Source organism: Tachyglossus aculeatus, chromosome 5 (assembly GCF_015852505.1).
Source record: "Tachyglossus aculeatus isolate mTacAcu1 chromosome 5, mTacAcu1.pri, whole genome shotgun sequence".
Lineage (NCBI taxonomy): Eukaryota > Metazoa > Chordata > Mammalia > Monotremata > Tachyglossidae > Tachyglossus > Tachyglossus aculeatus.
Window position 1 is genome coordinate 25,392,986 of NC_052070.1, and position 18,337 is coordinate 25,411,322.

Sequence of the window (18,337 nt, forward strand, 5' to 3'; positions counted from 1 at the left end):
CCGACCATTAAATTATCAGCACTTTGTTGAGGCATAACTGATCTTGAATGTTGGTATTTTGGAAATAGGGGTATGGTTTCCTCTCCCCAACCCCAATCTCCACCATGCCCATTCTTTCAGTTTGTTTTGGCTGCACTGGTTTTTGATCTCACTTTCTGCCAATTTTGCCAAGAAAAATAGAGACAACTGATCCTTGCACAGCCCATAAGACTACCGGACTCAGCTAAGGGCAGTGTTTCGCCTCGGGGAACAATGATATTTCCCACACTTGCCTGGGAACAGAGTGCACTCATTACATCTGTCAACCAGCTTGCATATTTTGGGCTACATAGGGATTGGGTGAGAAAATGTGACCCACTTAGTGTGTGCTTGGTAATGTTGCAAAAACTTGGCTGTGGAAATATTTGATCCCCCATTGGAGACTGACTTGAAATCAAATATCTCTAAATGGACAGTATGCAATTTATTGAGGTAATTCTGTTTTTCTGGGAACTCCATTCCCAGAATGCAGAAGGAAAAATTTCCTAAAAACTTCTAGGAGGGCAATGGGTCTAGTGAAGCAGCAAGATGTGCGGAACTTTAACAGTCAGGAGTTGGGAGTGTCAGATCTCTCTGTCTGCAGTTATGCTGTTTCACTCTTAAGTGGAACTTCTCAGGTGTTTCATTTGTTGTGACCACATAGGAAATCAAGCAAAATGTGTTCAGGCCCAAGAAAGCATGTGTATTATTGAATTTTGCCTGTTTATTTATGATTGTTTTATAGTGAGATTTTGTAAGTTTGTGTATTTATTGAAGCCCATATGATTAGTTCATTGTAGGTATTTCGGCCCTATCTTTCTGCTCTCCTCCATTCTGGCTAGATTAAAAACTAAGCCCCTGTCTCTAAAGATTTCTAAAGTGTTTAGGCCTGACAGGAACAACTATGAACTTTTCCTGGTAGATCAGCTTTCATAGAATGACATAGAGATTGTAATTGAAATCCTCTGCTGTGGAACCAAGACTTCTTCAAGAGCTCAGAGCCAATCACCACTACTGGGAAAACATGTCAAGTTTCCGTACTAGTCCTATAGCTAATGTAGATTTTTCAGCTTTCCCTCCAAACCTAAACTAAATTATTATGTAAACAGATAGTCCAATGATGGGCTCTTTTCATTTAAAAGGTAGAAATAAGTAGCAAGTAAGCACTCTGAGAAGCAGCATGGCTTAGCAGAAAGAGCACGGGCTTGGGAGTCAGAGGTCATGGGTTCTAATTCTGGCTCCACCGCTTGTCAGCTGTGTGACTTTGGGCAAGCGACTTCACTTCTCTGGGCCTCAGCTACCTCATCTGTCAAATGGGGATGAAGACTGTGAGCCCCACGTGGAGCAACCTGATTAACTTGTATCTACCTCAGTGCTTAGAACAGTGTTTGGGACATAGTAAGCGCTTAAATTTCATCATTACGATTATTATCAAATATCTAGCAGTACCTTTGACATCTGAAATGCCCTACTTTCATTCATTCATTCAGTAGTATTTATTGAGCGCTTACTACGTGTAAAACACTTTGGGATAAAAACTTTGGGATTATCCCACTCAAGAAAGACCATAGAAAAGGTACCCTACCGAATATTCATGAATGCAGTATGGTCAGGGCTGTGGCAACTCAGTCATGTCAGCAGCAGGATATTCAAACACAAGGTATTCATTCTCTCTCTCTCATTAAATAAAAATTAAAATGTATGTAATATATGTAGCAGTAGAAACTGACATTATCATGCAAACTTAGAGAGCTGGGAAAGACCTTGAATGATAAATCTAATCCATCTCCATTGTTCAGATCAATCTATCAATATTATTTCTTGAACACGTATTAAGTTCAGAGCACTATACTAAACCCTTAGGAGAATGATAGAATTTGTGAATCAATCAGCGGTACTTATTGAACATTTACCATGTGCAGAGCACCAAGTGCTGGTGAGAGTACCATACAACAGGGATGGTAGACATATTCCCTGCCCACAAGCTTACGCTATGAAGATCATGCAAGGGAAGACAAACACTGAAATGATGTATGTATAGAAAGGAGATAGAAAAGTGGAGATACACTTAATGAGTAACTAGTAAGGTATATAAATTTATGTGTACAAAAGCACTCTGGGTGATTGCAAGTATCCAAGTGCAGAAATACTGAACTGGTGGTTGGGAGGATAAAATTTTGAAGGAAGAGAAATTAATTGGGGAGACATCTTGGAAGAGATGTGATTTCATCCCTCCTCATCCAGGTATTTAATAGATTCCCCTTCCCTCCCTCCTGCCTTCTGTTCCCCAGGCTGAACATTCACTCATTCATTCAATCATATTTATTGAGCACTTACTGTGTGCAGTGCACTGTACTAAGCGCTTGGGAAGCACAAGTTGGCAACATATAGAGATGGTCCCTACCCAACAGCGGGCTCACACAAACTCCATTACTTTAGACTGTCTCTCTGAGAAACCATTTCTAACCCTTTAATGAGTTGTGTGGCTAATCATAGGTGACCCTTCCATGAAGAGCATCGCCCCTGCAGTTTTCTGAGCTGGGCTCTCAGATTTGCTTGTCTTACCTCTGACAAGGGTGGTTTCCATTTCAAGTTGAAGTCTGCCCTCTCTTAATTCTCATCCCCCTAAATTCCCTGCCCCCTCTCCATGCTCCAAAAAAAGTTTGCACCTTTGTGGCTAATCCATTGGCATCTCCAGGCTGCAGCAACAGTTCAGACAATAAACTCTTCCACTTCTTTTTGCTGTAAGGAATTGTGAAGAGTGATGTACTGGGTCCCACAACAGCAGCAGTGGTTAATAACCTCTACATAGACAACTCTTTGTAGTGATTTTGTCTAGAGATGTCCTGACTTCCAGACATCACAGTCAATCATATTCATATTGCCTAATTCTGCTTCATACCAATTCTAGGATGGAATGTTACACTTCTCTTATTGTACACGACTATATTAAATATTTGATTTGCTATTTTAATCTGACATTCTCAACTCCTGTAGAACAAATTAGTTTAGGGACTGTGAAAATATGAGGCCAGTAATTCATTGCAAATTATTCTAAATTTAAGGTGCAGTAGCTATGTTAATAAACCCATTAATTCTGTGGGACTCGTAAATCCTGATGTGTGTCTTTTAATCCTAGAAATCACAAGTACAGATTTATTTTTCTTTCCCCACTACAGTAGCATGTAACCTCAAGGAAACTGCAATTTGTGGGGGCACTGTGTTTTGGAAATTTTGCTGATTGCAATGTGGGCTATATTTATTATTATTATTATTAACAAAAATAATGGTAATAATAATTATAATAATAGTGATGACATTTATTAAGCACTTTATAAGTCCTTTGCTATGCTCTTGGGTGGATACAAAATAGTTTGATCAGTTACAGTCCTTTCTCTACGTGAGACTCACAGTGTAAGGAGGAGGGAGAATTAGAATTTAATCTTCATTTTACAGATGAGGAAACTGAGGCACAGATAAGTTCAAGGTCAAAGACAGGAGAGTGATAGAGTTGCTGTAGGAGTTAGGTTTCCTGACTCCCAGTTCTGTGTGCTTTTCCCAGTAGGCTATGTTGCTGAGGACACATTTTTCTGTATTTCCACATTGCTTCAGGGATTTAAGTTTCAAGAACTAAATTTGGCACCAATATTATTGTACCACTCTACCAAGGCTAATACAATGATGATTTTATAAATGTAGCCATAGCATACTACTCCTTTGAACATTTTATCCTAATTTCTAGCATTCTTTCCAAAAACAGATAAGTGAATGCAGAATGGGTTAGTATTTCATTTTAATCTTCACTTTCTTACTATTTTGGAATAATATGTTGCCATATATTGACATATATAATTTGTCTAGACATTTATTTTGTATTTTAAGAACAGTTCATCTGCTGTATGAACAGAATTAACTATAAATTAGTCCTCGACAAACCCTTTCTGGATAATTGAGAGATAAAATGCAATTCTACTAGAGATATCCAAATGATTGAGTTCAAAATGTGTTGTGGAGTCTTTAGTTTTCTGGATTAATTACAGTTATGCCATTCACTCATTCTTAAGATTTAAAGCTACTTGCATTCCCTCAAAGATAGGTATCAATACATAAGGAAGGAAATAGAAAAAGGGTTTGGAGATGTTTTTGCCAAAGTGACTACAATACAACCAGCAAGCTGATTTTGTCAATAGGAGGAGGAAAATGGAGAGTGAATTACTGAACTATTGTCTATTTAAAAGAGATATGAGTTTTAAAACCGCAATCCAAATCACCCAAACAATTGTGCTCAATAATCAGGGTTGTAGAAGTGTATCTGGTAGAATAGTTGAGGTATTTGTTAAAGGCTTACTATGTGCCAGGCAATAGGCTAAGTGCTGGGGTGGATAAAATCAAATTGGGTTGGTCACAGTCACTGTCCCATGCGGGGCTCACGGTCCCAATCCCCATTTTACAGACAAGGTAACTGAAGCACAGAGAAGTTAAATGACTTGCCCAAGGTCACACAACGGACCAGTGGGGGAGCTGGGATTAGAACCCATGACCTTCTGACTCCCAGGACTGTGCTCTCTCAACAGTAATTATTAAAGACGGTAAAACACTTACATTAATGTAAGAAGTCAGTTCACAAATAGCAAAGCCTTAGGTGGTTGAATCTGCAAGGATGAAGGCAATCATTATTATTGTTACTGTATTTGTTAACACTTACTACGTGCCAAAAAATTGTTCTAAGTGCTGGGGTAATAATAATAATGATTATAATGGCATTTATTAAGCATTTACTATGTGCAAAGCACTGTTCTAAGCGCTGAGGAGGTTACAAGGTGATCAGGCTGTCCACAGTCTTAATCCCCATTTTACAGATGAGGTAACTGAGCCACAGAGAAGTTAAGTGACTTGCCCAAAGTCACCAGCTGACAAGTGGTGGAGCCGGGATTTGAACCCATGACCTCTGACTCCAAAGCCCGTGCTCTTTCCACTGAGCACAAGTTAGGTACAGGTTGTACCATATTCTGTTATGCCAAAGGCAACACTGGCCAAAGTAGTCTAGAGAAATATGCAGAAACAAGACAATAGTTTTAACACTATTGCCAAAATAAAAAAAAAATGGGGGGAGGGGTACACCACAATATTATGTGATTCCCAACTTTATAAAATTTAGTTTAATGTAGTTTCCTTACTGAAATAATATTACAAATGAAAAGAAGAAACATTAGCAAGATATTGAACTGCAATATAAATTAAGCAGATCTATATACTGTACAATCAAGTGGGATGCTTCTTGATATCTTTTTCTCTTATTCTTCACATGCCAGAAAAAATGAATTTACAGAGATATTTGAAGGGCTGCCAGGACCAAATTCTATATTCTTTCAGGGCTGCGTTAATAAGTCAGTGAAAGACATACGAAGATACACTGACCTTTCTCTTGTCACAGTGCCCTGAAGCAGTCTAGGCACTTGATCCAGGGAGTGGTTAGACTTGGGAGGTGATAAAAAAAAATTTAGCTGACAGTTTCAGAAGTGGAAGGTCTGGCCAAGTGGCAGTGTCCTCAGGCTCGAGGTGGAGGGGGAGGATGGCTTAAGCATGGAGGCTTTTCTAGCCAGCAAGGGATGTGCCAGTGGGTGGCTAAGATGCAACCACCATCATCATCATCATCACCATCACCATCCATCAGCATTAATTACTGATCACCAACTTTGTGCCCAAAACTGCTCTTGGTGCCAAAATCCAATTCTTCAAGGCTTGAGTTCCCTCTCTGGGCTTCAGATTTGTTAGGCTTAAGCCTGTTTTTCAAGAATAACTATTATTCTCCTTTTCTTCCTCATATTTCTATCCTTTTTCATGTTTGTTTTATCCCCCAAGGATAAATTTTGAGACAAATAGTCCCTACAAATATATTAGCTGTTAATTGGATAATAAAAGGGAAAGGTCTCAAAACGCAGAGGATAAAAAGAGAAGCTGTTATTTCTGAACAGTTCAGGATTTTATTCAGTTCAGAGCTATCACCTTTTCATTTCAGTACACACCACCAGCTCCTCTTTGGGATCCTGCACTTTGGTTATTTTCCATATATATTCTTTCAGAAGAGATATTGAGAAGGTCAATAATATGCAGCAAACTCATTCTGTCTGAAATCCTGACCCAGCACATATCACACCAATCACTTTATTACCCTAATTCCATAATGGCTTTTAGGCCTGCAATCACTGTGTGCACTGCTGTAGTTCTTTATTCGTTAATGGCTTCCAGATGTGTGCACTTCGTCTTATATTTCTGATATGAAAAAGAGCATTGGCTCAAAATAGCTGCACCCTTCCCAGTATTAAAATTTCAGAATGTACCTTCATTCATCAAAATGTCTCTAAATTATAGCATACTTGATATCCGTCCTGGCACTACTTAGATGCCATAATGAGTTCATATTTACATGTACATTTAATAATAAGGGTAATGGTGCTTGTTAAGTGCTAACTATGTGCCAAGCGCTGTAGTAAACACTGGGGCAAATACAAGGTAATCAAGTCTGATGGGGATCTGTCCACATAGGACTCTCAGTGTAACTACAAGGGAGAAAAGGTTGCGCATTCCCGTTTTACAGATGAGGAAACTGAAGCACAAAGAAATGTTGAGAGACATGCTCGAGGTTTCATAGCAGGCAAGTGGCAGAACCAGGATTCAAACTGGGCCCACTGACTCCCAGCCTTTCTGATTCTCCACTAAACCACACTTCTTCCCTCTTTTTGAAATCTTATGCTGACCCGGCAGTTAGGGGAAGCTATTTGTTATAGTGTAAACTCCTGTAGAGGTAAAAACTCTTTGCGGACTGGGAGCATATCTGACGCTTTGATTGTACTTTCCCCAGCATTTGTGCGGGGAAAAGCACTCAGTAGACACTCAGTCAATGACATATATTGAACTCTTACTGTGTGCAGAACACTGTACTAAGCACTTGTAGGAGTACGATAATTAAATACTTTTGTTACCACTAGTATTACTGCTACTATTTGTTATTTTGGAATCAACTTGTGGACAAGAAAAGCTATTTGATTTTCATAAATTGTCCCATGAGTATTTCATTCATTCATTCAATCGTATTTATTGAGTGCTTACTGTGTGCAGAGCACTGTACTAAGCGCTTGGGAAGTACAAGTTGGCAACATACAGAGACGGTCCCTACCCAACAACGGGCTCACAGTCTAGAAGGGGGAGACAGACAACACAACAAAACATGTGAACAGGTGTCAATTCTTCAAAATAAATAGAAGTAAAGCTAGATGCACATCATTAACAAAATAAAACAAATAGAATAGTAAATATGTACAAGTATTCACCATGTTAGAGATGCTATTCCTCAGATAACATCAAAGTTATTTTAGGTGCTGCTGGTTAGAAATTCCCTAGATCTGTAAAGTGGGGATCAAGACTGTGAGCCCCAAATGGGACAACCTGATAACCTTGTATCTATCCCAGTGCTTAGAACACTGCTTGGCACATAGTAAGGGCTTAACAAATACCATTATTATTAGTGCTCAATAAATACGAATGAATGAATGAATGATTATTATTAGATAAGGCTTCTCTGAGTGGCTCTCTAAAGGATAATATACAGTCCTCAGGATTATCATTTACTTTTTCTGATTTTTTTCTTTATGAATTCAAGTTGAAAATTCAGATGAACAGGGATTAGGTATTGATAGGTTTGTTTCTACCTCTTGTAGCTCGTAGGCTGATCTAATTTTTTCTTGAAAGATAGGAACCCAAGATGCCAACTCAAGCTTGTACACTTTCCCTTTCCTCCGAGTATCACAAAACAGGGCAGGGGAGAAGTGTGGAATTACAGTCTATCAGAATTTGGGGCTGTTCATACTACAAGCCCCAAAATACAGTGAAACATAAACTGATGGATGATGAGCATGACCCAGAACAAGCATGGATGTCCCAGCATTTAGATTGAGCAAGAGCCACTCCCAATCAGCATGAGATAATCTGACCTGAAAACCTGAGACAGTCTCAATCCTCTAATTTGTGCACATTTACCTCAAATCTGTCCAGGGCATTAGACAAAAACTTTGGAATTCCACAGTTAAATGGAGATGCATGGTTCACCTAACTTTAAAATTAACATATGATTTCATTATACAGTCTACCATTTAAATAGAGATTGTGTATAGCTGCTTAGCCCTTGTGAAATGTCAGGTTTGCAGTGGTTGGTGGGAAAACATTCTCATATGGGAAGAGAAGAGTTCCAGTAGTTGTAACAGCATTTAACAAGCACTTACATTAAACAGAGCAATATACTAACCACTGGGGAAGAATACAGAAGTGGGAATTAAACTCTGTCCCCATTCCTTGTGGGGGAAAAAGAGTTTCATGGCAACTCTTACCTACCTCACCGTCTGTGGATATACTGCATCTATTGAGTCAGTTTGGACAACGAGCGACACTGCTGTTTTGCTACAAAAGAAGCTCAGGTGCTCTCTGCAGAAGCAGAGTCATGGATGTAGGCGGCGTCAAAGTTTTTCTATGTGAATAGGTGTGTTGGCAGCACTCAAACTATGGCTACTGAGTGGGACAGTCTTTAGTGTGTGGCTAGGAAGAGGCAGCAGAGTCACAAGACGTAGCCATGGCTGAAACAGTTAAGGCAACATTTCACTCCGTTGCAATGCTGCAGCCACACATCATTTCATTGCTGTATAAAAAAATAGATGAAAACAAGATGCTCACAAAACACCTGTTTGTGTTCTAAAAAATCAGACAATTCCATGTTCAAACATGTTTCTCTTATTCCTACATCCCAAATTAGTGGGCAAGTACATCGTAATAATTTTGGTATTTGTTAAGAATTTATTCTATGCCAAGTACTGTACTAAGAATTGGGGTAGATACAATATAAATAGATCATACTTGGTCTTTGTCTCACTTGAGACTCACAACCTAAGGGAAAGAGACGACAGGTACCTTATCCTCATTTTTTACAGATGAGGAAATGAAAAACAGAGAGGTTATGTGACTCGCTCAAGGTCACATAGCAGGTAACTGGTGAAGTCGGGATTAGAACCCTAGTCTCCTGGCTATAAGGGCTGTGATCTCCTATGAGGTGGTTCTCTTTTCTTTTTGAGGACATTTTGTTATGAGTATATTTCCTGTTGAGAGCCTATTGGGGTTACTATTATGTTACTATTCCAGTGGTGCAACGTTCTCTCTACTCTATGGAAACCACTTAACCTGCCATATGGTATAAGCCAGAGCAGCAGTCAAATTTTCTGAAAATGTAAAAATGTGCTGTTAATCTTGTACAGTAATCTCTCTCTGGCTCTCTCTCTGTCTCTCTCTCTCTTTCACACACACAAACACACACACACATACCATGTGGCCCAGAATAAATGCATCTTAGGGATCTTCCACCCACTCAATTAACACCTATGTGGAATTTAGTGAATAATTGCCAAATGGCAACAAGTAAGCATCAGAATAACGAAGACAAATAACAAATAACAAATCTCCCCCTTCTAGACTGTGAGCCTGCTGTTGGGTAGGGACTGTCTCTCTATGTTGCCAACTTGTACTTCCCAAGCACTTAGTACAGTGCTCTGCACACAGTAAGTGCTCAATAAATATGACTGAATGAAAGAGAAAAAAGTATTTGCTCATAAGGTTGGATGAATGAGGTTGACTAGAAGGATTCAGTTCTGCATCCAGTTTTTCTACTTGTTTTCTTGTGGTATTTGTTAAGTGCTTACTGTATGCTTCGTACTGCACTGAGCACTGGGGGAGTTAATCAGGTTGGACACAGTCCATATTCCAATTGGGAGCTGACAGCCTTAATCCCCATTTTACAGATGAGGTAATGGAGGCATAGAGAAGTGAAGTGACTTGCCCCAGGCACACAGCAGACAAGCAGTAGAACTGGGATTAAGACAAAGGTCCTCCTGACTCTCAGGCCTGTAGTCAATCCACTAGGACACACCACTCCTCAGGTTCAGCTATCAGACATTATAGTATATTCATTTATTGCAATACATTTGCATCCCATCAAGCGATATGCCAAGACAGCCTCCAAAATCAATGATACTGGCCTTTCAAAGAAGGGAAGTCTCCAGAAAGTTACGTTCCCCTTTTTAAAAGTTTAGCTTGGGGTAGTGCCGGTGAATTATAGGAAAGGAGAAAATTGCATCTTGCCTCTAGGGGAAAACAGTTCTGTTTTATCAGCTGCCTTTCATACAATAGTCAAATTGCTTAGACTGTGTGAAACGGTGAGTAGCAGAACAGAAGAATCAGCCAGAAACTGCAGTAGCCATTATCTGTTATTCAGAAACGCTCCTAGGGTATCAATTGGCTTCACTGTTGTTTTGGTTGAATTCTGATAACAGAGTTCCTTGAATGCACATTGAAATTACTATATGAAGAACCCTGCTTTACACCTATTTAATTGATAATTAAGCATTTCCAATATTACTCTTTGCAGGAGCTCGATTTTGAAACCAAGGCTAGCTATACTCTACGGATAGAAGCATCCAACAAGCATGTAGATCCCCGCTTCCTGAGCCTGGGGCCTTTCAGCGATATGACCACAGTCAAGATCATCGTGGAGGACGTGGATGAGCCTCCCGTATTTTCCTCCCGTTTGTACCGCATGGAAGTGTCGGAAGCCACACAAGTCGGGAATATCATTGGAACGGTGGCGGCTCACGACCCGGATTCTTCCAACAGTCCTGTGAGGTAAGTGGAAGGCTTATCTTTATCTTAAGCACTTAGTACAGTGCTCTGCACACAGTAAGTGCCCAATAAATACGATTGAATGAATTGAATCTTCTCCATAGATTCCTGTTAGGACCCCAGTGTCTCTCTTCCAAGCCCAGACCAACTCTGCCTCAGAGAGCTGCATTAGTGTTTTTTTGTATCTCCTCTGTTGCACCGTGGTGAGGGATGCAGGGTCTCAAAACCTAAATTCGGAAGTAATTAAAAAAAAAAACATGATTATCCAAGGTCATTATTCTGTAGCTGTTTTGGGAAGAATCCATTATCCACAAGCCATAGCTTATGTTTCCATTAAATCAATTATGCTGAACCTATTTCAGAGCAAACTATGTTCAAAAATGAAGTGATGCATCGCCTAGTTGGAGAATGGCTGTGTGTGTGTTCTAGCAATATATTAATGAACAGTTCAAATTAGAAATTCATTTGTGGAACAAATTGCATCACTGGAGTTTATGCTTGAGACAAGGATGCTTGCTAAGTTAACCAAATGAATTTGGACTTGTTTCTAAAGATGGAGGAACATGCCTCTTTCCTACATTTAAGACTTTTCTGTTTTTGACTTGCCACTTGATCTTTCAATCTTCTCAAAGTCTCTGTTGAAGGAAAGCAGCCCATTTCCCAGATTCCTAATTGCCAGTCTGGTCTGTCAGCTGCAGTTGTGTTACTATAGTCAGTCAGTTAGTCAATCATATTTATTGAGCACTTACTGTGTGCAGAGCACTGTACTAAGCACTTGGGAGAGTACAATGTAACACTTAGAACGTTTCAGCACTTAGAACAGTGTTTTGTACATAGTAAGTGCTTAACAAATACCATTATTATTATATAACAACAAACGAACACAATCCCTGCCCACAGGGAGCTTACAGTCTAGAGGGGGAGACAGACATTAATATAAATAAATGAATTACAGGTATATTACAGATAGGCCGCTGCCATGCCAGATTTTTTGAGATTGTGCTTCCCTTTTTTTTTAATGTTAGTTTTCTTTCCCTCCTGGCTTGTGGGTGCCCCTCCTAGCTCAACTGTTGCCCAGTCTTTGAAAAAGTCCTATTCATTCATCTTGGCAGATATCTTACAAAATACTCTATGCACAGCTTCCTTCTTCTCATAGTCGTTACTTTGTTCTTCAGGTGTATGTATAAATGCAACTTGGAAAATTTTCATAATTTTTCCTTATTATAAACATTTATATATCATGTATTTCCATGTGTATTTGCATATCAAACACTGGGAAAGAAAAACAATGTGCTCACAATGATAGGTTGTTTAAACTTTAAAGGTGATAATAAGGGATCAGTCTTTGTGATGTTATATAATTCAGAGTATAGCTGACTTTATATAAAATGGGTTTAGACTCTTGCTCAGTAAAAAAACTACCCTGCCCAGCATGGATGATGTTTATAAAGGAGGTGTGGTCCATTGAATAGTCATATGGTATGTTTTCTGGTGTCAGAAGCAACAGCATCACTCACAGAAAAGGTAAATACAGTTTTACCTATTCTTCATTTGGCCTTCTCTCCAGCTCAGTTGGAGACAATGCCAGAGCAAAGAATGGAAGATAAATGTGCTTTTTGTCTCCATTCACTCCTTCATTATTGCTTAGACCAGCAGAGAGCAGACAGCAGGAATGGAGATTGTTGAAGTTCAGGAATCCAACTGTATTAAATATGTACCGGACTGAACCCACACTACAGGCTTAGGACTTCCAAGACTCTTACAGTGCGATGCAGTCTCTTTGATCAGCTTGGTGGTGGTAGGAGGTGGAACAAGCAATCTAGAGAATCTCACTTGGATCACACTAATCTCAACCAGATTAATATAGAGAGTTCATTTTGAAGATGATGATGTTGACTGAGATTAAGCTTCCAGATTTCCTGTGGCCTCCTCTTCCTCTTTATTCCTCCCTTCTTCCTCTGCCCTCCTTCCATCTCTTTCCTCCCCCTTCCTCCTAGTCTCTCCTCCTCCTTTTCTTCCTCTTCCTCATCTTCCTCCCTCCTCTCTTTCCTTCTCCCCCCTTCTCCTTTCTTCTCCACTTCCTTCCTCCTTTACTCCTTCCTCCTCTTTCCTTCTCCTTTCTTCTCCTTCCTTCCTATCTCCTCTTTCCTCCTTCCTCCTTCTACATTTTCTTCTTCCTCCTCCTCCTCTGCCTTGTTGTTGTTCTCCTCCTCCTTCTTTTTCTTCTCCTCTTTGTTGTTGTTCTCCTCCTCCTTCGCCTTCTTCTTTCTTATCCTCCTCCTTCTCCTCCTTTGTCTTTCCCTTCTTCTAATTTTTCTCCTTCTAAATCTTCTCCTTCCCCTTCCTCTTCTTCTTTTCTCCCAAAGTACTCAATATAGTGCAGGCATCTTCTCGTAGTACCTATATGTGGAAAAAAATCTGATCAATCAATCATATTTAGTGAACGATTACTATTTGCAGAGCACTTTTATTCATTCATTCAATCGTATTTATTGAGTGCTTGCTGTATGCAAAGCACTGTACTAAGCCCTTGGGAGAGTACAGTACAACAACAGACACATTCCCTGCCCAAAATGAGCTTACAGTCTAGAGGGGCAGACAAACATTAAAATGAATAAATAATTTCCAATAAATAATGCAAATATATGTGTGTAAGTACTGTGGGGTTGTGGGTGGGGTGAATATCAAGTGTCTAATGATCACAAATTGAAGTGCACAGAGGACTGGGACTGATCACACAGCCCTGCTTCATTCCACTAATGATGGGGAGAGGGGCAAAAAAGACATCTTTAGATCTGACTCTGACATGACCCAATATGGAGTTATGGAGTAGCGTAGGATGATTTCACAAGACAGTTAAGTTTGCTTACGAAGTAACAGAGGTCTGGCCTTGTCACATCAATCAATCAATCAATCAATCGTATTTATTGAGCACTTACTATGTGCAGAGCACTGTACTAAGCGCTTGGGAAGTACAAATTGGCAACACATAGAGACAGTCCCTACCCAACAGTGGGCTCACAGTCTAAAAGGGGGAGACAGAGAACAGAACCAAACATACCAACAAAATAAAATAAGTAGGATAGAAATGTACAAGTAAAATAAATAAATAGAGTAATAAATATGTACAACCATATATACATATATACAGGTGCTGTGGGGAAGGGAAGGAGGTAAGACGGGGGGATGGAGAGGGGGACGAGGGGGAGAGGAAAGAAGGGGCTCAGTCTGGGAAGGCCTCCTGGAGGAGGTGAGCTCTCAGCAGGGCCTTGAAGGGAGGAAGAGAGCTAGCTTGGCGGAGAGGCAGAGGGAGGGCATTCCAGGCCTGGGGGATGACGTGGGCCGGGGGTCGACGGCGGGACAGGCGAGAACGAGGTACAGTGAGGAGATTAGCGGTGGAGGAGCGGAGGTTGCGGGCTGGGCAGTAGAAGGAGAGAAGGGAGGTGAGGTAGGAGGGGGCGAGGTGATGGACAGCCTTGAAGCCCAGGGTGAGGAGTTTCTGCCTGATGCACAGATTGATTGGTAGCCACTGGAGATTTTTGAGGAGGGGAGTAATCTTTAGATAAGATCTTGGTGCACAATATCGAGGTTTAGGTTTGGCTCCCTGTACTTGTCCTGGATCAGTTGTGTTGCAAAGACCATATCTGGTTTGCTACATCGTGGTCTGAAGCCACACTGGGAACGAGGTAGCTCATGGTTGACAATGTTATTCTCTAGGATTTTGAAAGATTTTGTTAGAAGACTCAGAGATTCGGTGAGAGTTTCCACCATCCTCCATCGACTCTCATCTTCCTTCTTTAGGACGGGGATCGAGGTGGCATCTCTGTTGCATTTTTCAATGTTGCATATGTTGAAGAACTTATCAGATGTCTAAGGATTAGACTGCCTCCTTACTGGTAAATTTCCCCTGGAAAGTCATCAGTTCCTGGTGTCCATTTGGTATAGACATTGTGTGCATATGTAATCACAAATATATTACGCATGAACAGATCTAGAGGTGAGGGGCGTTGATGGGTCTGTGAGATATGTTTATACTATGCACTTGGCTCACATTCATATCATTTTGTCTTGCCTTTATGTCAAACCATGGACAAATGATTTAGTCTAGGAATCCAGGGTGCAATGCTGCAAGCTCTTAATTCATTTGCAACTACTAGATAAGTCAAAACTTTCTTTAGTTCCTTTCTTGGCACTTATAGAAGCCCCTCTAGGGGATAATTGGATGTTTCAGTGAATAATAGCAGTATTAGCTCCCAGGATGGAATCTAATGGAAGTGTGAATTTCTTGACTTTAGGCTGGGATTTTTTATTTATAAAATAGTGATAGCATGGAGCTGGAGAGAATAAATGTGGCATTAGGTTATTTCATAAAAGGAGTAAGCTCATTTAGGATTTATGTAACATAATTCTCAGGTCGTTCAAATGTCACGGGGAAAGGGCATGGCTATAACTCCATGAGTAAAGTCTTAAGAGAAATGCATTCAACATTGCACCCTCAAATGGGTATTGAACCTGGAACCTAGGCAACTGAGTCATGCTCTTGACTTACGGGCAGACAATTGGCTTTGTCTTAGACAAGTCAAATCTCTATTGTATTTCAGTGTCTGCGCTCATGAAGCAACAAATATCCACACTGTGACGGAAGGGACCTATCAACACTAGGGTAAATTATGCCTTACCTGAGTCACCCTGGTGTGACAAAATGTGGGCTTCAGTAGCAGAACTGAGAAGAAGCATGGCGTAATGGATGGGACTGGGATTCAACAGGTCATGGGTTCTAATCCCGGCTCTGCCACTTTTCTGCCCGGTGACCTTGGGCAGGTCACTTCACTTCTCTGTGTCTCAGTTGCCTCATCTGTAAAATGGAGCTTGAAACTGTGAGCCCCACGTGGGACAGGGACTGCGTCCAACCCAATTTCCTTGTATCCACCCCAGCGCTTAGTACAGTGCCTGGCACATAGTGAGCACTTAACAAATACCATAATTATTATTATTATTTCAGCATGGCCATCCCCTAACCTAATCAATCCCTGTCCTTCTGTGCCCATTGACCCTAACAGGAAGGAAATACTGCAAGGAGTTGGGTTAGATTGTGCTGTCAAGGGGATTCAGATGGATCTCTCAGCAGGCCCTGTCACTCACCTTATCCTTTCAGTATCACAGCCTTCTCCCTGCAAATCTCCCCACTCACAGTCTCGTTCTACTTGAAGACCAGATGTGCACTACTGCAGCAGTAATCTTTTACCTAAATCTTCCTGACAGTCATACAGAAGTGAGTCATTCAATCCTCTGCTTTGGCGTTGGAGACTCAATTCTAGGAACTGTATGTAAGGACTCTGCTAAATCTCTGTTAAATCACTATAATTTATTGAGCAACTTCTCTGCACAGAGCAGTAAGCTAAGAACCTAGAAGAATCCAGTGAGTTAGTAGACATGATACTTGCCCCTAAAGAGTTTACCATTTAGCAATATTTACCAAGGAGTGCCAGTGCTCCTATCTATGAGAGTGCATTTAATCAGCGCAGAAATACTTTCTTGATAATGTATTTTGCAGGTTCATATTGTGTGTAGTGAGAATATCCACCATTACTCTAGCTTCAGTCCTCTCTGAGTCTAATAAAGAACATTTCAGTCACTCGCATGACAGCATTCTAACCACTAAGTTTGAGAATTTTGCCAGGTGACAGGAAGAGTCTCTGAAGGAAGTCAATGAGCTGCAAAATTCTCCCAGAGCTTTGCTAACTAAAGCTCCAGCAGTACTGGCACTCTCTGATAAGAGAAGAAACACCGTGTGTAGACAGAAAGGAAGAACAACACTTATGCACTTGAGTGGCAAGGAATACTTGTCGGGAAAGAGCTGAAACAATGTAAACAAAGAAGCTGGGATCGTGCCCACTAGTGTTTTCCTGTTACTTGGAGCCTCTCTTGGGTTGAGTCAATAACATGGACCATTGCAAAAATCTATGGTGGTGCCTCATGATAACTAGGATCGTAGGAAAGGAGGCTTTGCCCAATTAATTTCGACTTTTGCTCGACCTCTTCACCTCAGCGGCCGAGCGAAACATCTGACACCTGCACGGTCTTGCCCCCACCACTGACCGAGGCTGAGTGAACTCTGTGCTGCAGCCACGCTGCCTTCCGGGGAACCGGTGCTGTCTCCCGTCCACATCATCAAGAGGACCCCATCCCATCCTGCTTTACACCATCCCACTGGGAAGAGAATAGCTCCTGTGGCATAAGGCCTCAGACCACTTCTAGAAGTCTAGTGGCTGTGGTAGTGAGACTTGTAACAATAATAATAATAATGATGGTATTTGTTAAGCACCTACTATGTGCCAAGCACTGTCCTAAGTGCTGGGGTAGATACAAGGTTATCAGGTTATCCCACGTAGGGCTCACAGTCTTAGTCCCCATTTTACAGATGAGGTGACTGAGGCACAGAGAAGGTAAGTGACTTGCCCAAAGTCACACAGCTGACAAGTGGCAGAGCCGGGATTAGAACCCATGACCTCTAACTCCCACGCCTGTTCTCTTTCCACTAAGCCACTCTTCTTCTCTAAATATGGTATTTGTTATGCGCTTACTACATGCCAAGCAACTATTCTAAGCACTGGGGTAGACACAAGAGGCCTTCCCAAACTAAGTCTACATTTCTTCTTTTCCCTTCCCCTTCTGCCTCACCCTAGCACTAGGATCTGCACCCTTTATTCACCCCTTCCTCAGCCCCACAGTTCTCATGTAGATAGCCATGATTTATTTTTATTAATTCATTCATTATTTATTTATTAATGTCTGTCTCCCCCTCTAGACTGTAAGCTTGTTGTGGGCAGGGAATATGTGTACTCTCCCAAGCACTTAATGCAGTGCTCTGCACATAGTAAGTGTTCAATGAATATGATTGATCAATTGAAATGCCTTCATTCGATCATGTTTATTGAATACTTACTGCATGCAGAGCACTGCAGTAAGTGCTTGAGAAGTACAATTCAGGGATTTAAGAGGCTGGCATAGCCAGATAAGAGACATGGAAGAAGATGTCTAGGATCTAAGATGAAAGAATATACCAAATAGGGCGAAGTGTAAGTGACTTTGTAGGGACCATCTCTATATGTTGCCAACTTGTACTTCCCAAGCGCTTAGTACAGTGCTTTGCACACCGTAAGCGCTCAATAAATACAATTGAATGAATGAATGAATGAATGAATATGGATGGATCTGTGGATGGATAGAGAAGCAGCATGGCTCAGTGGAAAGGGCACGGGCTTTGGAGTCAGAGGTCATGGGTTCAAATCCCGGCTCCACCACTTGTCAGCTGTGTGACTTTGGGCAAGTCACTTCTCTGGGCCTCAGTTACCTCATCTGGAAAATGGGGATGAAGACTGTGAGCCCCCTGTGGGACAACCTGATCATCTTGTAACCTCCCAGCACTTCGAACAGTGCTTTGCACATAGTAAGCACTTAATAAATGCCATTATTATTATTATTATTTTGTGGGAGGGTTGGGATAACCTAGGGGGCTCTGACTAGCAGGAACCCAGTGTCAATGTGATGATTCTAAGGGAAAGATCTATAAAGAAACTGTGAAGAGCCTGGGGTTGGGGAC

The 18,337-nt window shown here is 41.0% G+C and overlaps 1 protein-coding gene across 2 annotated transcripts in view; it reads left to right on the forward strand.

The window, feature by feature from the left end:
* Positions 1–18,337, forward strand: part of CDH7 (cadherin 7) — a 175,913-nt gene that overhangs the window by 129,012 nt on the left and 28,564 nt on the right. For both annotated transcript variants that reach the window (XM_038746940.1, XM_038746939.1), the window contains exon 7: positions 10,484–10,737. In XM_038746940.1, the coding sequence (XP_038602868.1) occupies positions 10,484–10,737 (254 nt within the window). The remainder of the gene's footprint in view (positions 1–10,483; positions 10,738–18,337) is intronic.